The sequence below is a fragment of the Dermacentor variabilis genome, chromosome 2, assembly GCF_050947875.1.
Source record: "Dermacentor variabilis isolate Ectoservices chromosome 2, ASM5094787v1, whole genome shotgun sequence".
Classification (NCBI taxonomy): Eukaryota; Metazoa; Arthropoda; class Arachnida; order Ixodida; family Ixodidae; genus Dermacentor; species Dermacentor variabilis.
The window spans coordinates 179,599,650-179,623,530 of record NC_134569.1 but is presented as its reverse complement, the minus strand read 5'-3'; the positions used below and the strand labels follow the sequence as shown (position 1 = coordinate 179,623,530).

The following is a 23,881-nucleotide window of genomic DNA, read 5'->3' as shown; positions in this document are numbered from 1 at the left end:
CAACAACGCTGATTTCTCGCTGAGTTCGGTCATGGCTAGAAGTCCGCGCTGTCCTGCTCTCACGAAGTCAGGCTTAGAGGGAAATAAGGAAGGTACACTTCGTATCCAACCGCGCCCTCTCACTAACAAAGTGAAAGTTTTTACAACATTAATCCTGCCTATTTTGTCCGATGGCTAACAACCTTGCCCTTAAGGAGGCTGGATCTACTCGTTGATGGCATTAAATTGTTTACCAATATGCCCAAAAACAGCACACATGCATAGAAGGCAGAAATGAAGTTCTGATTTTCGGCGACAGCTTTTGGGAGGGGGGGGGAGTAATAATTGCACCAAAGCCTACCCATGCGAGAAGTGCTTAGATCACTAAAACGATAACATGAAAATTGCATAAAAATCAATTTCATAAATCTCACTGTAGGACTTTCATGTCGGATAGCTCGGTGCGCACAAGATGGTCATAATTACTCATTTACATGTACAGGAGCAGACGAAGGTGAGTCCACTTCAGAAATCATGTAATAAGCAATCACCCCCCAATTATCACCATTTCTCTTACTAGTATATCCTGCCAAATTCTTGAACATGTCATCTGCTCACACCTTGCTAGCTTCCTCGATTCGAGCTATTTTTATTAATTCGGCACAACAAGGTTCTAGGAAGTCGTGCTCTTGCGAGACTCAGTTACTGTGTTTTGCTCACTCCATGCTCATTCTTATCGACAATCGTTTTTTACCTGATTGCATCTTTCTAGATTTTTCTAAAGCGTTTGACAAAGTTGACCATTGCCTTCTGCTTAAATTCAGGTGTCTCAATATCGACGTAAGACTTCTCAGCTGGACGTAACTTTTTCTTAAGAGACGCTCGCAGTACCTGTTAACAATAACAATTCATCGCTAACATCTATCACGTCAGGTGCACAACAGGGGTCTGTTCTGGGCCATCTTTTCCTCTGAGTTTATATTAATGACCTCACTGACTGCATGACTTTCCCTATCCACTTATTCGCCGACGACTGCGTTATTTATTGCGAAATATCTGACCCTACCAATGTTTCGGCTGTACACATTCACAAGAATAGTATAGTATACTTATGTACCACTCACCTCTGTGTGCGTTTAAGGGTAATCAAATGAAATGAAATTAATGAAAAGAAGTTGTACTGGGAGAGCGTAAGTGATCCTGCCACGTTCATTCGAAGCTGAAACAGGAAACACAAATTATCGCAAAGGGCACCAAGCGCCGTCGCACCACTGCGCACCTTTTGCCCACATACGCCGATAACGACTGCTGTAATCCACAGCGCATGACAAGGCTGATAGAAACCTCTCATGGTTGCCGCGGTCGCCTTTTTGTAACGGCGCGCGCTATCTGCTGCTCCGGCTTCGCTGATGGTAAGCATGAGTGCCGCATCTTCTTTCGCGGCTCTCGCACTATTGAAGGAATACCGGCAGGACAATTTCGACTGTTCATTTCTAACGCGCTTACTAATGCAATTAGCATTCTTACGACGCTTCACGCACTTTCTGGTGTGTCTGTCTGCCTGTCTGTCGGTCTATGTATCTGACTGTGTTCCCGGGAACGTGGATCGCTGGGTACGTTCAGTGAACCTCTTTCACGCGAACTAGTTATTGGGTATGTGCCATTGGGTGTGGTTGCCGCTCATCAGTGACCATCTTTGACTGCTTCGTAGGGTCACTGGATAAGTGGCGCATTTCAATGAATCTTTCCAATGCAACCTTCGGTCACTGGGCACGTGCCGCTGGTGAAAGAAAAAGATAAGAAAAAGAACTCCCTTAAAAATTTTTTTGGTGCTGGGCGAAATCGAACTGTTTTCATATATATCCCGACAAGATTGTCTCAATATGTATATCGCAGCAGCACCGCTAGATGGCGCAGGGTGTCCAGACAAATGCGCGAGAGAGAAGTGTGGCCTCTCACACGGAGTGTTGCCGTATGGTGTTTCGCTACATTGATCCAATGCTTCAAGTAACGTCGAGAATCTCGAGACGGCTTGCACCGAATTTTTTTTTCTTTTTCTAAATAAGGTGTCACGACCACGAAAACCTAGAAAGTAGGCTGGCAAGCCTCAGAACGCCAGAAATACATTGCTATAGTAATTTTATACAACCAGTTACGGTTTCGTATTTCAGGAGGTTCTATGTCGTGACGTTCCAACGCGGTAGATGGAAGAGAACATCTAGTTGTTTTTGAACTCGCTCCGGCTTGCTCGGTGGTCTATTACGCTGCTACATTGAGCAGCATAGTGAGTAGCTGCATAGAGAGCCAACCTTAGCAAGTGGTAAAGCGTCGCAATAGCTTGCTCACACGTGACCACATTCTGTATCGTGGCATCATCACACATATACTTCCTGAGAAATGTCCTGAGAAATGAAACTGAGAGTGGTCGTACGAGCGCAACTAGAGTAAATCATTTCGGGTGCTCTGGGATTTGCCCTTATGTTCTTAGGGTTCTATGATCGCGAACATTGTTAAAAAAGAAATTGCCCAAAATCGTGACAGTGGTCCTTCAACCACTCCAGATGACCACTTTCCTTCCCAACCTTTTTACTTGTTAGTTTACAAATCCAGCTGTGGCGGTGTGACAGCACAGGAGTAAACTTATAATGCTGGAATGGCTCCGCCAAAAAGTTTCCTCAATGGATCCGCAGAGTCGAACCAAGAGACTGTAATACCATGACTGCTAACAAAAAACATCGACGCCGTGATATTGTGAACAAATCAGCACTTTCCTATTAAAACGTAACTAGGGAAAACGCGAGTGCACTTTATCTGTGAGACACCGGTAGTTAACATGTGGCACGTGAGCGCGATTCAAGGAACGTCCAGAAGCAGGCTCGCCCGGGTCTTAACACTCGGTGTACGTTTGGAAAATGCCAACACAAGAAACGCTAACGAAAGGCGATGTGTTGTGAAAAAGAGAGCGAGAAATTAATTCAGGGACTGGGCACAAAGCATTCATGTAAAAAAAATATTGAAGAAATATTGATAAGGAACTGCTAGGTCGTGGCAACTCTCGATCAGCAAGGATTGCGAGAGGAGTGGGAAGCAGTTGCATCATATGCGAACGTAGCTGAGAACCATGTGTCAACACTGTCGAAAGGAGTGATAGCGGCATATACCACTTCTTCTATTTATGCGTATTCTCGGTGATACTTCCGGCACTGATGCGGTACTGAAGCGCACCTTAGTGCGGTTTGACCAAATGCTGCCGTGTGCTGACGATGCTCTGCGTCGCACAGCTCCGACGCTTGTCGGAGCTGTGCGACCGAAAGTTGGCCAATTGTCAAGGCTCTCGCGATGCTTCTTCGAAGAATTGGCCACATGTGATAAATGAAGCGAAAGTCTTGAGGCAAATGGTCAGGGATGGTTCCTCGCACAGGGAGGCTGCCGCTAAATGGCGGCGTCAGCGCTCACATCACCGAAGATCTGAAAAATCTACTGCTATTGCTAAGGATGCACCGAGTCCACTGACAGTCCACACACTTCCACAGACAACTAGCAATGGTAGCAACGAGTATCCTAAGCAGAAAGTGTCCGCTATCATTGCCTCCTGCGAGGAGTGGCCGCCGTTGCCACGGCTAGATCCACCACCGGAGCAACAAGATGTAGCGCGCTCGCCGAATCATGATTCATCTTCTGACAGCAGCCAAGACAAGAACAAACCAGTTGTCACCATAATTAGGGCTCTTATGAACATGCTACAAGTACCACTGACTGTCATTCACACACACCGGCGGTTCCAGGTGCATTTCAAGCACTGGATGCCCTGAATCCGGCACTGCTCGGTCTTGAGAAGCACCATGGCTGCTCTACTGCGCTCGCTTCTTGAAGAAGCCAAGGAATGAGTCTATCTTCCAGTGCAATACCAGAGTCGTTAAATCCCGTATTTTGGACTTTCGTCCCGCTGTCTTTAAGAAGAAAATTCTGATCATTGCCATTTGTGAGCCAAACATTGAGACCGCTGCGTCCCCATTCCGCTCTCAAGGACCGACGCCGCGAGACAACTTGGCCTTCTGGCACGCGCGATCTCCTTAGCAGAGTGGAATACCGTACATACAAGGCGCACAAGACTGCACCGACTAAACCCATCACTTCAACTCAGACCTCCAGCCGGTGTGCACCGGCGTGAAGCGTCTCTTCTGTGTGGTTATGGCTTGGAGTGGCCTTCACGAATGCCTACTCAGCACTAATTGGAATGGCTGATAGTCCTGCATGTTATGTTTGCGAATGCGAGGAGAACATTGACCACATATTGTGCCATTGTCCTCAATTTCAAGCACAAAGACAGTATTTGTCCCACACATTGAGGAAACTAGACGATCGTCGTCTGAGTGAACAGACAATATTAGAGCACCGTCCCGACCGATCATCGGCTCAGAAGGCAGCGAAGGCACTTTTGTGTTTTCTCAGAACTTCTGGTTTGCTCGAGCGACATTAACTGAAGTGCTGTCCGTACAAGTACCTACACCTCCTCTCTCCCTTCTTTCTCTTCCCCTTCTCCCTTCCCCCAGTGTAGGCTAGCCAACCAGACTATTGACTGGTTAACATCCCTGCCTTCCTGTATTCTTCTCTCTCTCTCTCTCTCTCTCTCATTTTCGTGTCTGCCACCTGTAGCGATCGCAGTAAGGTCATTGTTTGCATCAGATTCGATTTCACTTATGTTTTACAGACAGTAGCACCTGATGATGACAATCAGTCCTTTTGCCTCACTGTAAAACGCAAGAACGTCGCACACCTCCGAATCGATTTGACAGCGCCATACTAAGTGGAATTTTAACAGCGACACCTCGACCATGGATTATTACCGGCGATTTCAATGCGCATCCTTCGCTTTCGGTAGCTTAAAGATGGCTTGTCGAGGAAGCTGTGTGCTATCCTTCGTGTCGGACAATGAACTCTCCTGCGTAAATGATGGCAGTCCCACTTTTATGTGAGGATTGAGATAGAGCAGCTACCTGGACTTAACTTTTCTTTCAAGATGCCTCAGTGCCAGTGTGAAATGGTTTCCGGACAACGAAACGCATGGCAGTGACTACGTTCCAACATAATTTATTATCAATGGCAAGCGCAAGTCATACTCTACCAGAGTTCTTCAACGCGTCGACTAGCCTAAATACACGTTGGTCATGGAGCAGAATTGTGAAAACATATAGCACTGTCTACCTGGCAACATAGAGGAGCTTATTAACGACGATGCTCAAGAAACCACGAGAGTTTCTAGGCCTCTTCCTAAATTTTATGAATTCGAAGCAGAATTGGAGTGGCTTCGCGCAATTCGCCATCGCACGGAACGAAGGTACAGGCGCACTAAGTCGATCTACGACCTAAGGGAGGCAGGACGCATACAGAAGAAGATCCAGTGTCAGATCAACCCCCTGCAGTCTCTAAGATGGAAGACTTTCTGTGATTCACTTGAACTGCATAATCCCCCTGTCACATATATGGGGAACGGTGGGCGCTCTTCGAACGTTACCGCAACAACACCACCTCTTCAAATGCCTGGCTCTCTGCCAAGGTCACCGAGAGATCGACGTAACGGAGGACTTCAGTTTGAAGGTTGCTGGTCTACCGTCCTCGTTCCGCGCACATGATCCCATGACGTTCCAAACTCGCGGAATTCTCGTGTGGAAAATATGTTTGTCATCGAGGAGTTGCATGCCGCGTTGGCAGCGTGCAAACGTTCCTCATCGCCTGGGCCTGACGGGGTGACATATGCAGCTCTTGGCAACATCGGTCAAACGGCCCGGCGTCCACTTCTAGACGTGTACAACAATTCATGGCGTGAAGGAGTGGTTCCTGCTACATGGAAGTCTAGTCGCCTTGTGCCTCCGCTCAAGCCAGGTAAATCACCCCTAGATGTGGCATCTTATCGTCCCATTGCTCTGGCAAGTTGTCTAGGAAAGGTGACGGAGAGAATGGTCCTGACACTTGTTGAGTGGTAGCTAGAACACTACAAGATGTACCCTGACGCTATGGCAGGCGTCCCACGAGGACGCTCTTCTGTAGACAACCTCATAGATCTTGTTTCGTCTGTTCAGCCCTAAAAAGGCCTAAGGAGACTGTCAGCGGCGATGTTCCTGGACGTTAAGGGCGCATATGCCAACGTGACCCATCGAACCATCCTGAACGCCTTGGGCGATGTCGCCCTAGGTGGCCTTGATTTTCGAAGGATGCTCAACTACCCGAAGGACAGGTGATTCTTTCTGCAAACAGAGGATGCTGCGTTATCACAGCAAACCTACCGTGGCGTGCCACAAGGTGGAGTCTTGAGCCCCACTTTAACCTCGTGGTCATCGACTTGGTTCATACCCTTCTGCAACCCGTCCATGTGTCGATATATTCAGACAATTTGGCCAGCAGGACCGACGCATCTCCAGGTGCGCGCCAGACTCCAAAAAGCGGCCACACTAACATCACGTTATCTTCGAGCAGTAGGTCTGGAGGTGTCATCCGAGAAGTGCTCTATGATTGCTTTCACGCGCAACGCAATGAGACCGAACGTTGTCAGAATTAGCGGACAGCCTATTGCGTGCGAGAAGACGCATCTCTTTTTAGGAGCGGTAATAGGTCGGAACTCCTCCTGGAGTCCTCGTGTCTCCTACCTAAAAAGGAAACCGGTCATGATAACCCACGTGCTCAGATTTCTTGCAGAAAAGTGACGCGGGGCGTCTGTCAGTGCGACGCTCTAACTCTATAACGCACTGTTCCTGAGTCTGCTACGCTATGGCTTACCTGTACTGGGTGGGACCTGTAAGACCAGCCTTCATGCCCTCCAGCTTGTGCAAGCTCAAGCTCTGCGAATTAGTCTTGGCACTCCCAGGTGCGCATCCAAGGCAGCAACAATAGCCATCGCGCATGACCACCCCATCAATACGTCTATTAAAGTCGACGCTTTAAGAATGCACATCAGGCACTTCGCCCGACTTCCATCGCATCATCTGGCCTCTCTTCCTGCCGCTCGACCTCGTTCAGCATTTAGCAGGCGCCAACCGTAGAACTTTACCGTCAAATTTCACGCCTGCAGCACGACCATCTCTACGGCTGTGGTGCCTGCATACACTCCAGGCCCTTCTTGTCATTCCCGGCATCAAAAAGAAAACGGAAATGTCATCTTTCGACCTCAAACAAACCGTGCTTCCATTCCTACATGACAAGCACAAAGAACGCATCCCCATTTACACGGGCGGTTGTGTCTCCTCTAAAACTTCAGCTGGAGCAATGGTAATTCCCAGAAAATCTCTCACCCTCAAATACAAAACGTCTCATATTACATCATCAATGGCTGCAGAACTCGCAGCTATCGGTGCTGCTCTGGAGTTATTGGCCACAAATTATCACTTTCATGGTCCATCTCCACGTTCCAAAACTTCCGTGCCGCCTGTGGCTCGGCGTGGCATTCAGAAACTCCTATTCTTTCGGCATTGAAATGACAAACAGCCCTACTTGCGACACCTGCGGCTGCGAGGAGACGATCGACCACCTCCTATGTGACTCTCCCCTTCACAATGTGCCAAGAGAGGTGCTCGTGACCGCGCTCGCAAAACTGGGCAATCGCCGCTTCACAGAAGAAGACGTTCCAGGACACTGGTACAGACTGGTTTCGTCATTCAAGGCCTTAAGGGCTTTGCTGAAGTTTTGAAGGGCTTGTGAATTGTGCGACCATCTTTAAATGTTGTAGCGCGTAGCATCGCATTACTGTGTCAACTTCTCTCTGTTTTTTTTTTCTTCATGCAAAAAATAAGTGAGGCGTGCAGACAGGACACAAGAGTAGAGAAGTGGACAACACGAACGCCGACTATCAACTGAAGGGAACACTGAGGCGAAAAAAGAAGACACAAAACTCATCTGCGCATGCTCAGGAATGGTAACACCACGTGTCAGTCGGGTACACGTGGCGGTCTACGTGAGAGATAACTGTTAATACACTTAATCTCTTCTTTATGCAAAGTAATCGAAGGCTGACTCACGCACGCACTTCCACCATTAAAGATATGTCATGCCTCTACCATAAGACGCGTATCTTCATTCTTATGCCTGTACAATATCGCGCATTCATCTAACTCTGGCGTGCAGTTGCAATCTCGGCAGTGTAGTGAAATATTAGAAGGTGACCCACCGGTTAACGACCTTTTATGTTCCATTAGCCTCTGATTGATACACCGCCCCGTTGGCCACAGATAAGGGGAATTTTATACACCACACCCATACGACAGTCAGTCAAACTGTTGTTCTTATTTTGCTTCGCTAGACAAATATCTGTTCGTTTTTTGCCTTTTACCCGCTCCTTTTTATTCTGTACGGCAGCACCTATCTTACCTAGCTCATTGGGAGCAGTGAAAGCAACATTAACATCATATCTACTTGCAACTTTTTTAAGCCTGTGCGACACTGAATGAATATACAGAATAGCCACTACTCTTTTTTTGCTACTACTGCTTTCTGTAATCACGTCCGTCCCTCTCGAAACCGACTTCTTTAGGCGCTCAGCCACAGTGGCCACCGCTACACTAGGATAACCTGCTTCTAATAGGCGCCGGACCTGCGCATTAAAACTGGCGCTCATTTTGTGCATGCAGGATCTGGTGAGGGAAGACATAAGGCACGACATGGCAATTCCGTTTTTTACTAATTTAGAATGCTTGGATTGAAAGTTTAGCAACGGCTTCGAAGATCTTGGGTAGTACTGCCAACAAACATTGTTTTGTTCGAAGATCAACGAAATGTCAAGAAACTGAATTACGCGTCGCTGAGGAAATTCCTTGGTAAACTGTAATCCTCCCCCATAAAGTTTAAATTGATCACTTACTGAGGTAGCAGCGGAATCGAATTCTTCCCTATTGCAGAAAATCAGGTAATCATCAACGTACCGAAATATCTTGATAACGCTATCACCTAAGGCTTTCTCTAAGCAGTTGTCAACCTTACTCAGGTAAATGTTGCTAAGAATAGGGGCAACCTTTGAGCCAATACAAATGCCTGATTTCTGCAGAAAAACGCCATCTCTCCATCCAATCAGCGTCGACTTCAAGTACATTGAAAGAATTTCTAGAAAATCTGCCGTGGAAACATCGCATCTGTCAATAAAAGCCGATTCTTGCACTTGTTCTTTAATGCAATCGTTTACGGAATTTAGTAACCCGTCTTGCGGCAAGGAATAATACAGGTCTTCGATATCCATACTAAAAGCTGTACAATCACCAGGATTTTCCTCTCTCAAATACTGAACTAGTGCCTGAGAATTACGTAAGCAAAAGGGGTCTGAAAAAACTAGTGAAGCTAAGCAGTTCTGTAGGTAACTGGCGACACAGACCTGCCACGTGCCTTTCTCTGACACTATAGCACGAAAAGGAATTTCTTGTTTATAGGTCTTGGCCGAGAAAAACAGTTCTAAGGTGAGGGATTTAGCTTTCTTGACATTACAGAGAAGCCTATCAAGATTATGTCTTAAGAGGTCAACCGCATGTTGCTTAACTATCGAAGGCTTGAGTTTTACTGGCTGTAAATTCTTTTCTATGGCTGAAATCGCTTTTTCTGAAAACTTGTCATCTGGCATAATTACGAAATAACCTTCCTTGTCAGATATTACTCGTCTAAGTTTATGCTCGACAAGGTAATTAACTAACGGTCGGACAGGGTCAGGCGCCTTAAAATGAGCATTTGATTGTTTAATGCTAGCATCGCAATCCTAAATACAGCGCGAGCGTTCTTCTTCCGGGACGAACCTGGTTATGCAGCGCAGTATGCTTAAAACGTCAACGGGTTTTATGTCAGGCTTAAAACAGTGCTGAGGACGTAAAGCAAGGGTTTTTCTATGGTTATCACTTACGATGGCGTCTCCAAGAACAAGTACGTTATTAGACGGTGAATTATTAGAAAGGTGTTTCAACTTACTTTGTTGAAGCTCCGGAAGTTTCATCCTCCAGAGGAAGTCCACGTGTAGCACGGCTAACTTATTCCACTCGGCATAGGGGCGGTTCAAATGGCGACCGTCCCAGGGCCGCGCAACGGACCCTTAGACACTCCTGGTAGAACCTAACTTGGCGCCATGATTCAGCCGAAAGAATAGCTCCAATCCTCCTGGCATGCCCAGTTGATGGTTGAAGGAAGCCGCACATCATTTGAACTTCCAATGCGACGACACGATTACGACTAAACCACGACATGATTCTAGCGCGGAGCATACATATCGCAATTAAGGAAGCTAACGAAGCAGGATTGTGCAGATAAGTGGGGGAACATGGAAAAGGGCTCAGGGTACTAGAAATGAAGCTTAGAACGACAGAAAGCTGAGCTAGTTGGTAAGGATTCATTATGCAAAAAAGAAGTAAGGCGTGCAGACAGGACAAAAGAGTAGAACCGCCCCTATGCCGAAAGGAATAAGTTAGCCATTATCATTGAAACAATGCGTGTGCACATACGACACTTTGCCCGGACCCCTACCCACCACCTAGCAAGTCTCCCAGTTGATAGGCCCCACACGACATTCAGTGCGACTGTCTTCGCGCACTGTGCCTCTTTCAGGTCAGGTTACACACCTGCGGCAAGGCCTTCCATTCCTCCATGGTGTATGCGCCGTACTCAAGTGAACCTTACAATCCCAGGCCTTCAGAAGAAGTCGGACTTGCCATCATCAGCGCTCAAGCAACTAACTTTACTTCTCTTGTACGAGAAATACAGCGACTGCACACACGTCTACACTGATGGATCAACTACATCAACCAGTTCCGGCGGCGCTCTAGTTATACCAGCAATGAGAATAACCAAGCGGTTCAAGACTTCCCATGTCACTACGTCCACAGCTGCAGAGCTCGCGGCTCTCCGCGACGCGCTTCAAGTGATAAACGCTGAAAGTCCTAGAAAATGGGCCGTCTTCTGCGATTCAAGGCCGGCCTTGCAATGTGTGCAGTCGTTTCTCCGACATGGAACTCACGATCAGCTCACGTGCGAAATCGCGGAACTTGTTCATCACTTAATAGCAAAAGGACATGATATCTCTTTTCAGTGGATACCAGGTCATTGCGGTATCCTTGGAAATGATGACGCCGATAAGGCAGCTCGGACGTCAAACCAAGAAGACCGCTGCGTCCCCATTCCTCTCTCAAGGACCGACGCCGCGAGGCAACTTGGCATTCTAGCACGCACGATCTCCTTGGCAGAGTGGAACACCGCACATACAAGGCGCACAAGACTGCACAGACTAAACCCGTCACTTCAACTCAAACCTCCAGCGGGTCTACACCGACGTGAAGCGTCTCTTCTGTGTCGGTTATGGCTTGGAGTTGCCTTCACGAATGCCTACTCAGCACTAATTGGAATGGCTAATACTCCTGCATGTGATGTTTGCGGATGCGAGGAGAACATTGACCACTTATTGTGCCATTGTCCACAATTTCAAGCACAAAGACAGTCTTTGTCCAACACATTGAGGCAACTAGACGATCGTCCTCTGAGTGAACAGACCATATTAGAGCACCGTCCCGACCGATCATCGGCGCAGAAGGCAGTGAAGGCACTTTTGTGTTTTCTCAGAACTTCTGGTTTGCTCGAGCGACTCTAACTGAAGTGCTGTCCGTACGCGTATCTACGCCTTCTCTCTCCCTTCTTTCTCTTCCCCTTCTCCCATCCCCCAGTGTAGGGTAGCCAACCAGACTATTGACTGGTTACCATCGCTGCCTTTCCTGAATTCTCCTCTCTCTCTATATATATATGCCAACTGGACTCCGCAGAAGAGAGGCCACTTTGCTTTATCACTTATGGCTAGGGGTGGCATTCGCGAAATCTTACTCATTTCGCGTTGGAATGGTCGACGACACTCTCTGCAGTGCCTGTCTTTGCGAGGAGACGCTAGAACACATTCTGTGCGACTGTCCTGAATATAATGTTCAGCGACAGTCCCTGGCATCCGTTATAGCGCACCTTGACACTAGACCATTGTCAGCTGAAACGGTTTTCACATGTCGCCGACAGAAGACATCGCAGGTGAAGGCGACAAAGGGACTACTTCGGTTTTTGAAAGAGATGGGCTTGGGCAAGTGGCTGTGACAGTGATGTCACGTACCACGCAAGAGTGACGGACTGTAACTGATGATTTGTGTGCTGTGCTATGTGCTTCCTCTCTCTCTCCTCCCCATCTTTCATCCCCCTCATCCCGCTCCCATGTGTAGGGTAGCAAACCGGTTGAGCTAAACTGGTTAACCTCCCTGCCTTTCCTTCTCCACTTTTTCCTTCCTTCCTAGCCGTGCAACACGCGGACTTCCTCTGGAGGATGAAACTTCCGGAGCTTCAACAAAGTAAGAGGAAACACCTTTCTAATAATTCACCGTCTAATAACGTACTTGTTCTTGGAGACGCCATCGTAAGCGATAACTATAGAAAAACCCTTGCTTTAGGTCCTAAGCACTGTTTTAAGCCTGACATAAAACCCGTTGACGTTTTAAGCATACCGCGCTGCATAACCAGGTTCGTCCCTGAAGAAGAACGCTCACGCTGTATTTCGGATTGCATTACTAGCATTAAACAATCAAATGCTCATTTTAAGACGCCTGACCCTGTCCGACCGTTAGCTAATTACCTTGTGGAGTATGAACTTAGACGAGTAATATCTGACAAGGAAGGTTATTTCGTAATTATGCCAGATGACATGTTCTCAGAAAATGCGATTTCAGCCATAGAAAAGAATTTACAGCCAGTAAAACTCAAGCCTTCGGTAGTTAGGCAACGTGCGGTTGACCTCTTGTCAAGACATAATCTTGATAGGCTTGTCTGTAATGTCAAGAAAGCTTAATCCCTCACCTTAGAACTGTTTTTCTCGGCCAAGACCCATAAACAAGAAATTACTTTTCGTGCTATAGTGTCAGAGAAAGGGACGTGGCAGGTCTGTGTCGCCAGTTACCTACAGAACTGCTTAGCTTCACTAGTTTTTTCAGACCCCTTTTGCTTACGTAATTCTCAGGCACTAGTTCAGTATTTGAGAGAGGAAAATCCTGGTGATTGTGCAGCTTTTAGTATGGATATCGAAGACCTGTATTATTCCTTGCCGCAAGACGGGTTACTAAATTCCGTAAAGATTGCATTAAAGAACAAGTGCAAGAATCGGCTTTTATTGACAGATGCGATGTTTCCATGGCAGATTTTCAAGAAATTCTTTCAATGTACTTGAAGGCGACGCTGATTGGATGGAGAGATGGCGTTTTTCTGCAGAAAGCAGGCATTTGTATTGGCTCAAAGGTTGCCCCTATTCTTAGCAACATTTACCTGAGTAAGGTTGACAACTGCTTAGAGAAAGCCTTAGGTGATAGCGTTATCAAGATATTTCGGTACGTTGATGATTACCTGATTTTCTGCAATACGGAAGAATTCGATTCCGCTGCTACCTCAGTAAGTGATCAATTTAAGGTTTATGGGGGAGGATTACAGTTTACCAAGGAATTTCCTCAGCGACGCGTAATTCAGTTTCTTGACATTTCATTGATCTTCGAACAAAACAATGTTTGTTGGCAGTACTCCCCAAGATCTTCGAAGCCGTTGCTAAACTTTCAATCCAAGCATTCTAAATTAGTAAAAAACGGAATTGCCATGTCGTGCCTTAAGTCTTCCCTCACCAGATCCTGCATGCACAAAATGAGCGCCCGTTTTAATGCGCAGGTCCGGCGCCTATTAGAAGCAGGTTATCCTAGTGTAGCGGTGGCCACTGTGGCTGAGCGCCTAAAGAAGTCGGTTTCGAGAGGGACGGACGTGATTACAGAAAGCAGTAGTAGCAATAAAAGAGTAGTGGCTATTCCGTATATTCATTCAGTGTCGCACAGGCTTAAAAAAGTTGCAAGTAGATATGATGTTAATGTTGCTTTCACTGCTCCCAATGAGCTAGGTAAGATATGTGCTGCCGTACAGGATAAAAAGGAGCGGGTAAAAGGCAAAAAACGAAGAGATATTTGTCTAGTGAAGCACAATAAGAACAACAGTTTTACTGACTGTCGTATGGGTGTGGTGTATAGAATTCCCCTTATCTGTGGCCAACGGGGCGGTGTATCAATCAGAGGCTAATGGAACATAAAAGGTCGTTAACCGGTGGGTCGCCTTCTAATATTTCGCTACATTGCCGAGATTGCAACTGCACGCCAGAGTTAGATGAATGCGCGATATTGTACAGGCATAAGAATGAAGATACGCGTCTTATGGTAGAGGCATGACATATCTTTAATGGTGGAAGTGCGTGCGTGAGTCAGCCTTCGATTACTTTACATAAAGAAGAGATTAAGTGTCTTAACAGTCATCTCTCACGTAGAACGGCATGTGTACCCGACTGACACGTGGTGTTACCATTCCTGAGCATGCGCAGATGAGTTTTGTGTCTTCTTTTTTCGCCTCAGTGCTCCCTTCGGTTGATAGTCGGCGTTCGTGTTGTCCACTTCTCTACTCTTGTGTCCTGTCTGCACGCCTCACTTCTTTTTTGCATAATGAATCCTTACCAACTAGCTCAGCTTTCTGTCGTTCTAAGTTTTTTCTTCTTTCTCAATTTATACTTTTTATACCTTTCCCTAGCACAGGGTAGCCAGTGGTACTTGCACTGGCTAAACTCGGTCTTTCCTCCTCTTTTTGCCATTTTGCCTCTGTCTCCCTCTTGTATTCTCTTGTATTTCAACAACGGAAGAGGGCACGCATCCTTGATTATTCGCACACAGTGTTGGTTTTGCTTACTTATATTCAGCATTCCTTTTACAAAGCGCAAACAGAAAACACTGCTCGTGAATTAAGAATGGCTATACAGGATATTTTTCATACAAAAAGCGCAAGTATATCTAGAGTATCTAGCTTTACTTACACTGAGTGGATCTCAAATGCGTGTTTTGATAGCGCCTTTTCCTCTTGTCACGCACTGCACTTTATGTATTTAAGGCGGCAAAGGCGCACTGCGCGTGTCATCGAAGGAAGACGAGGCGTCCGTTGTAGTGGTTTACATTGCTCTCGAGATATCTCTACGCAATCTGCTCAAGTGCGAAACCTAATGACACCTCGCATACCGCCTTATCTCGCAGCACGCCTCTCGGCTAATACTCGTGCTCCCAGAGAGAAGAAAAGGAAACTCCGGCGTTCATGCCACCTCTGGCTTGCGGCTAGCGGAGCTCGGAGTGATGTCGCATCTCCTCAACCGAAGTTTCAGAGCGCATCGTCGCACGCACAGCACCCCTCCTGGAGGCGCGGAGACCGAAAGGAGTCCCAGGAACGCCCTGCCCGCGTCGAGGGCTGCTCTGACCGATGTTCCTGAACACGAAGAACTGCGCAGTGGCGGCAGGAGGCAGAGCTCGTGCGGCCTCGCGTCTGCCGCTTCTACAGCGTCGGGTCCAGCGCAGGAAGCGAAGGTCTCCCTCAACAAGTACGCGACGCTGAATGCTTCGGGAGGAGTACTGCCCAAGAACCGTGATTGGCTGCGGTGAGTGAGCCTTCAAGAAAGATGACTCGCACATTGAAAGTTGCACGGAAACTGACGGTGTAACACTTTGACGGGCTGCCGCGTTGTGTGCCCTGTTTACTTCTAGAAAAAAGCATCAAAGTACATAAAAGCTTAAGGCACAGTAGCACCCAACTCTCCTCAATCGATCAATTAGCGTACACCGTTGTGGAAAAGCCAGGTATTCTCAGCATGGTCTATCGATTCTCTCGCGGCGAATACAACAATAACCACGACCATGGCCAAATGTAGAATAGAATGAGCGAATGCAAATTCAGCATTTTACAACGGGATAACCCAAACCGCCAATCTCGAAAAGCAAGAGACAAAAGTCGAAGGACGCTTAAGCCTCTCCTTTAAGAGTAAAGCGCGATAGCATCCAGAGGTCCTTGACTGCTTGTCAAACTTTCCACGACCTACAGCTTATATAACGGTAATGTTGACCGGAAAACGCTGGCGGCGAGCGCCATGCACGAAAGTGAACTTTCTGGTAGAAATGAGACCTTTTCCCTGGGCCGATCCCGAAGGTGCGCACAGCCGCGCCAAAACATAGATAAACAAGAACAACAACAACAACAACAACAACAACAAGAACATAATTTTCAGGTTTCTGTTATTGTTTCATACTTCTAATATTTCAGTCTGAGCAGATTTAACATAAAAAGCATTTGTTTGTGGGCTGTTTTTCTCAAAATTCCGAGGAATTACTCAAGAACTTAAGACAAGGTATGAGTAAGCTTAGTGATAAAATGGTGTGGCAATATAAACCGCATATGCCGCATGTCATATAGCAAGGCAAGGAAATATGTGTACCTAAATATATACGGGCATTTTCGCTCAGAGGGACGCCAGTGCCGGATGCCGACGACAAATTTACTGGGAGAGGTGGGTCCTTGATGCTATCGCGTTAAAATTGTACTGCGCTTTGTATCCGAGACGCACAAAACAAAAAGTCAACGGGTGTATAGTTTGTCTTTGTTTGCAGCCTTTGTACAAGTGTTACATTTTAATGTAAATAGTGTTCTTTGCTTACTTCAGTCGTTTTGAATCTATCTATCTATCTATCTATCTATCTATCTATCTATCTATCTATCTATCTATCTATCTATCTATCTATCTATCTATCTATCTATCTATCTATCTATCTATCTATCTATCTATCTATCTATCTATCTATCTATCTATCTATCTAATCTGTTTGCGTATGCCGCTAGGTATGTGAATCTAGTCGCGATGCCATCAAGGTCAATCAATTGTCACCATTCCCGCACTCACCTGACTCTCGTAATGCCACCCTAGTTGTCTAATAGGTGGTACCAGGAGAAATTGGCTCGGGGTCGTGATGCCATCGTGGCCATTGTGTCGCCGTCATACCACATAGTAATCCAACACTTATGTCTTCGTTGTCACTCCATCATCTTCATAACGTCGCCATGCATCCTTTGTTACACCTCTATGGTGATGACGCCGTGGTCGCTCCATAGTCGTCATCCCACCTTTGTGGGCTTATCCTCGTCATGGGTCGTCGTCACCCCTTTCCGACCCGGTGGTTCAAGTTGTATAATGGCTCGGGCCGCTAAGTGTGGCATCGTCGTCGTGATTCCGTCCTGCTCGTTGCATCATCGTCATTGCAGCTTTGTCTTCCGACACTCGTCGCGCTATCGTCGTCACGCCATCGTCGTCATGCATCTGCCGCATGCTGGGACCATTAGGTTCGTGGTCGTGGTGCCATCTTGGTCGTTGCATCTCCATCATGACATTTTGTAATCCGTCAGTCATCATGCCGTCGTCGTCACACCATTGATGCCACAACGTCGTCATGCATTCTTTTTCACACCGCTGTAGTGATGCCGTCAAGTTTGTTCAATCGTCAACATTCGAGCTTCCCCCGCAGGGGCGTCTGCGTCAGCAGGCGTTTGGTGTGTTGCGACACCACGTACCCGAGCACACGAGAGTTGGACTCTCTCGCGTCTAACCGTGCGCGGCTTAGCCGTGTCCGGGGAAAAGGGGATACTGGGGGCTGAGCTAATGCCGGGTGTTTGTACCTTTACGGCCCCTCGGCGGCGGCAACACACCCCTTTGGCCTCTGCTTCACGCAGACGGCACCTCCAGACTGACCCACCTGGAGGAAATCGGCAGTCGCCTTTTCCTGTCCTCCTCTCCAATCTTCGTCTTTCTCTCCCACTTTTCCATCTCTCCTGTCTTCTCTTCACTTCTTATTACTTCCGTATTTCTTGGCGGCAAGGCTGAACCGTGTGTAATATATCCTGTCGTGGGTATGCATATATTAGGTTATAGCGGCGATGCATTGCTGGCGTCTTCAGGTATTCTTCCAACCTTGTAGCGTCCCCTTGTTGGGCTCGGTGGTGGGTGGCCACCATCGCCGCCGAAATTTCCAATGCTATATGGCAAGCAACTTTCCTCCTCTACCTGATCGCTCCCTGAAGAGGGGGCGCACCGATGAAACATTCACTTTCTTAATGCAGCCAAAACAACCTTTTCCAAAGTACCACGTTGTACATAGTCAGCACGATAAGAAAACAGTCAGAATGATCTCACCATTTGTTGTAGCGAAATCTCCCACTGAAGCAATTCGCCCAGGCTATAAAGTAACGAAGATGGGAAGTGGTGATCTTCTCGAAGTTCGCGACAAAGCGCAATATGACAAACTCTCGAAACTTGTAGCATTTGGGGAAATTCCAGTCTCAGTGGGCCCACACAGATCCATGAACACAGTGCGCGGGGTCGTCTCAGAAGATGACCTTCTCGAACTGAGTGAAAGCGAACTACTAGAAGGATGCCAAGACCAGAACGTGGTAAAGGTGCAAAGAATAACATTAAGGCGAGATGACAAACAAACACTGACCAAACACATAATCATTACTTTCGGAACCAGCAACCTGCCTGAAACAATAGAAACCGGCTACTGCAAGCTTCGTGTTACACAATACATCCCAAATCCGCGTCGATGCTTCAAGTGTCAGCGTTTTGGGCATGGGTCGCAAACCTGCAGAGGACGTGCTACTTGTGCTAAGTGTAGTTCTTCTGAACACGCTTCTGACATCTGCACTTCACCAAACCGCTGTGCCAACTGTGAAGGAGATCACCCCGCCTTACTCGCGATCGTGCCCCTCGTGGAAAAAGGAGAAACAAATAATAGAACTGAAAGTCAAACTAAACCTATCTTTTTCAGAGGCACGTAAACGTTTCGCTCTCCACAACCAGTCTAGTCCTTCCTACACCGATGTGGCGCGCCGGGGGGCAGCGCTACATCCTTCGGTGGCCGCCCAAGTCGCACGGAATGTGACGGCGGTTACGCCATCAGCCCCCCTGGCGGGAGCAGCCACTGCTCTTCCGCCCCCTACCACGAAGGGCCAGCAGACCTCCGAGCCTGCCGGTCCCAGGGCCACTGCTCGTGCAGACAGGCCCGATAAACCCCCCGCGCGTGCCCACTGAGCGGGCGTCATCCAGCGCCTCTGACGAGGCGATGGATGTAACAAAAACTTCTCCGGCGTCGCAGACGCCGAAGGAACGGCGTTGCTCCCTGGAGCGCGCCAAGAAAAAAGATATACCCGGCATCAAGGGGCCTGGAAAGGTCCCTTGAGCCAACCTAATTCATATCTCTTGACACACAGCACATAAACACAAAAAATATGGATACACAACTATTACACTGGAACGTGAGAGGTGTGATCCACAACCTCGATGATATCAATGAACTCTTATACAAATGGAATCCAAAGGTGCTGTGTGTTCAGGAGACACATCTTAAATCTACGCAAACAAGCTTTCTTAGGCAATACGCTATTTTCCGGAAGGACCGAGATGATGCTGTTGCATCGTCCGGCAGGGTAGCAATAATAGAAGACAGAGGCGTTGCTTGTCGGCAACTGCAACTCCGAACTCCTCTTGAGGCAGTTGCTATCCAAGCAGTATTATTCAATGAACTAGTTACTATCACGTTCGTATACATCCCCCTAGTTATCAACTCTCTAGCACAGCATTTCAATGCTTTATTGATGAGCTGCATCACCCCTACATAGTCGTCGGTGATCTAAACGCGCATAGCCCACGGTGGGGCGACTGTCGCTGTGATGCGAGAAGACGGCTTGTAGAAAACATCCTGTTCTCTTCAAGTTTCTGCTTGCTGAACAAAAAAGAGCCAACATTTCACAGCTCTACAAACAAAACATTTTCTTCGATAGATCTTAGCATAGCGTCTAGTACAATTGTGCTATATCTGGAGTGGGATGTCATTAATAACCCTTATGGAAGTGATCACTTCCCCATCGGTCGGAACCTTAAAAAACAAAGCGAGTGTCATGCGCATCTTCCTCGATGGAAAGTTGACTCAGCCGACTGGACAAAGTCTCGCGAAATAACACAGCTGCCCTGGAATGATATCTCCGAACTTAGCTTAGACGACGCAGTAGCATACATAACAGCGTTCAATGATGAGGCTGCATCAGTATGCATTCCCCAAACAAATGGGTCGCCCTCGAAACGACGTATTCCATGGTGGAATGAGGTGTGTAGGGTAGCCAGTAAAAAGCAAAACAAGGCATGGAACCTCCTCCGTAACTCCCCAACAACACAGAATCTGATTAATTTCAAGGCGATCAAGTCGCAAAGGTAGCAGAATGCGCCGCCGCGCTAAACGCGAAAGTTGGAAAAACTACATAAGCAGCATCAATTCATATACAGACGAAGGAAATGCCTGGAAAAGGGTGAACAAAATAAAAGCCCGCGAAACCCATCCCTTACCTTTATTAAATACACAAGGAGACACTCTTGAGGATCAGGCAGATTGTCTAGGATCATATTTTGAGCACATTTCCAGTACATCTCATTACACAGATACATTTCTAAAATACCAGCGACTTGCAGAACAGATGAAATTGGGTCGGAACAGCTCATCCAATGAAGCATACAATCGTCCATTTGGAATGGCTGAGTTCCAGGCCTCACTGAACTGTTGCAAGAAGTCCGCCCCAGGAAGTGACAGAATAATGTATGAGATGATCAGACACCTACACCCTGAAACCCAAGAAACACTACTGTCACTCTTCAATTCTATGTTCTCCGCAGGCTGCATTCCGTTTGCCTGGAAAGAAGCAATCGTAATCCCCATTCTCAAAGAGGGCAAGGACCCTTCCTCACCTGACAGTTATAGGCCTATAGCTCTGACAAGTTGTATATGCAAATTATTTGAGAAAATGATTAACCGTCGCCTCATCCATTTTCTTGAAAGCAACAAGATACTCAATCCCTTACAGTGCGGTTTTAGAGAGGGTAGATCCATAACAGATAATCTTGTCCGCATCGAGACAAATATCCGTGATGCCTTTGTGCAGAAACAGTTTTTCCTGTCCGTATTTTTAGATATGGAGAAGGCATACGACACAACCTGGCGCTTTGGAATCCTCCGTGATCTGTCCGTAATGGGAGTTCGAGGCAACTTGCTATGCGTCATTCAGAGTTACCTCTCCGATCGCATGTTCCATGTTAGAGTTGGTAACGTTCTGTCTCGTCCATTTACGCAAGAGGCTGGTGTCCCACAAGGAGGTGTGCTGAGCTGCACTCTTTTTATTGTCAAAATGAACTCGATCCAGACTGCCATACCACGTAGTATGTTTTATTCTGTATATGTAGATGACATTGAGATATGTTTTAAATCATGTAATCTAAGTATCTGTGAGCGACATGTACAGCTTTGCATAAATAAATTGCCTAAGTGGGCGGAGGAAAATGGTTTTAAGCTAAATCTGAGAAAAAGTACGTGCGTCCTGTTCTCTAATAAGAGAGGTATACTGGCGGAACCCGCAATCAATCTCAACGGAGAACGGTTATCTGTGAGCTGTGAACACAAATTCTTAGGGATCCTTCTAGACAGTAAGCTAACTTTTGTGCCGCACCTGAAGTATCTTAAGGCAAAGTGCCTCAAGACTATGAATCTGCTGAAGCTGTTGTCATGCACAGCTTTGGGAAGCGACAGGAGATGCCTAATAAAGTTGTACAAAAGTCTAATATTAGCACGTCTTGACTATGGCGCCATAGTCTATAATTCTGCTGGACCTAGTACTCTAAAAATGCTAGCTCCTGTCCACCACTTAGGCATTCCGCCTTGCAACAGGCGCCTTTAGAACTAGTCCTGTGCAAAGCCTTTACGTCGAATCTAATGAATGGTCCCTATACTACCAAAGAACATATTTAAGTCTTTCGCATGCCTTGAAGGTAAAATCACCTGTGGATCATCCATGTCATTCAATTATTCACGACTCCTCCACGGCCAGGCTGTTCCGTAACCGCCAATGTGTCCGGCCTCCTCTGTCCCTCTGGTTGGAAGCACTCTCAGAAAAAGCAGGGGTCTATCTTTTAGAGAATGTCTTAATGGCGCCCTCTCCGCTTCCACCGCCTTGGGAGTGGCAAACTATCCAATGTGACATCTCTTTCTTAGAATTATCGAAACAAGTACGTGAGGCTCACATACAAGTACATTTTAGTGAACTTAAATAGAAGTATTCCTATGACGAATATTACACAGATACTTCGAAGTCTCCTGCTTCGAAGCATCTCCCTCATTTTCAACATCTGTGTCGCTAAACCCACACACCAATATCTTTACGGCAGAAGCATACGGTATACTTTCGGCTATTAAACACATAAGGCGCCGAAATGTCGCTAAGGCTGTTGTCTTTATAGACTCATTAAGTGTCGTGAGAGCCCTGATTAGCTTACAAAAGCATAAGAATCCCGTTTTGAATGAGCTGTATAGCTTGTTGTGCTCCGCATATATGTGCAACCAAGCGATTATCCTATGCTGGGTACCTGGCCATAAAGGAATAAAAGGCAACGTAGCTGCTGACGAAAACGCTACGTCAGTGAGTTTTAGCGACACAGATGGAAATATCCCCATTCCTGCCACAGACCTAAAGCCCTTTCTGCGCCGTAAATTGAGGAATCATTGGCAAGCAGAGTGGGATACAGAAGCATTGAATAAGTTACACATCATAAAACCAAAACTGCGGAATTGGATAAGTGAGAAAACAGCACGGTACAAAGAAGTACTTCTTTGCCGATTAAGAATAGGACACACTTACAGTACTCACTCCTACCTCTTGACTGGCGGGGATTCTTCTACTTGTAGTAGGTGCGCCGATAGCTTGACAGTGCTCCATGTTCTTATCCAGTGCTCTGCAATGGAAACATAGAGGAAAACGTATTTCCCTTCTGCATATCGGGAAAATATACCACTTCACCCTGCATTTTTTCTTAGTGATGCACCGATTTTAAACTTCAAATAGCTTTAGATTTTTTAGCTGAAAGCGACATTCTAAAAATAATTTGGCCAGGAAATTTTAACACGTGACTACCAGCCCTAGTATTCGAGGGCCGTCTTGAAGATTTAGTTTAACTGTTGTGTCGTTTTCGCATGTTTTTTATCAAAACACAACTGCCATCGTCCACGTGCATAACTAACCAGTGTCGTTATTTTACTAGCTATACATTGACGTCATTTACAGCGAAAGTTTTTAGGCCCTTATACAGCCATGTCACACCTACCATAATAAATTCACTGTCCACGCCATTCAGAATAAATCCTTTAAATTACCATTTGCAATGGTGCTCTTTGGCCATAACTGGCCCTTGCGCCATTAAAAACCACATATCAACATTCGAGCTTCGTGATCTGACTCTCGTTATGCTGTCGTAGTAACGATTTCATCTCTGAACCAGTGGTCCAAATAGCATGGGTCACCAGGCTTTTGTTCGGAGTCGCAATCCCGTCTTGCTCATTGAAAAGACGTCATTCCAGCTTTGTCAGCCAGCTGTCGTCATGCTCTCGTCATCACACCATCTTCGTCACGCTGTGGTTTCACCGTCACTTCAATAAAGTCATCGCTTTGTCGTCATACCGCCTCCGTGGTTCCATCATCATCAATCATGCTTCGTCATTGTATTGTAATCATACTGTCGTCACTGAATCACGATTATGGCGCTCTTCTGGTGCTACCTTCGTCAGTAGTTATCATGCATTCATTGTCAGATCATCGTTGTGATGTCATAGTGGTCATGCCATCATCGCTACTCCAGCTACGTCATCTGACTCTCGTCATGCAGGTCGTCATAGCAGGTCATGTCATCGTCGTTATGCAGGTTTGGCGATACACTCATCGTCACGCTGTTGTCATCACACACTCGTCGTCATCCCATAATTTGCATGCCGTTGTCTTCCCATTGTCGTCGCTACATCGTCGTAATCCATTAATCGTCATGCATTCGTGGTCATGCCGTTGTCGTCACGCTGTCCTTCCACCATCGTCATTACTTCAGTATCCTCTTCACGTTGTCGACATGCCGTCGTCGTCAATCCATCGACATCATTCCTTGTTCTTCACTCTATCGTAATTA

General features: G+C 46.8%; 1 protein-coding gene across 3 annotated transcripts in view; it reads left to right on the top strand.

Annotated features, from left to right (window-relative positions):
• The window catches only part of LOC142572967 (proline-rich protein 5-like), a 57,230-nt gene that overhangs the window by 7,951 nt on the left and 25,398 nt on the right, over positions 1-23,881 (top strand). For 2 of the 3 annotated variants that reach the window (XM_075682445.1, XM_075682444.1), the window contains exons 1-2: positions 1,303-1,391; positions 15,057-15,451. In XM_075682445.1, the coding sequence (XP_075538560.1) occupies positions 1,389-1,391; positions 15,057-15,451 (398 nt within the window). In that variant the 5' untranslated portion in view covers positions 1,303-1,388. Of the gene's footprint in view, positions 1-1,302; positions 1,392-15,056; positions 15,452-23,881 lie in introns of those variants that run through there. The other variant, XM_075682446.1, reaches the window with a different exon arrangement.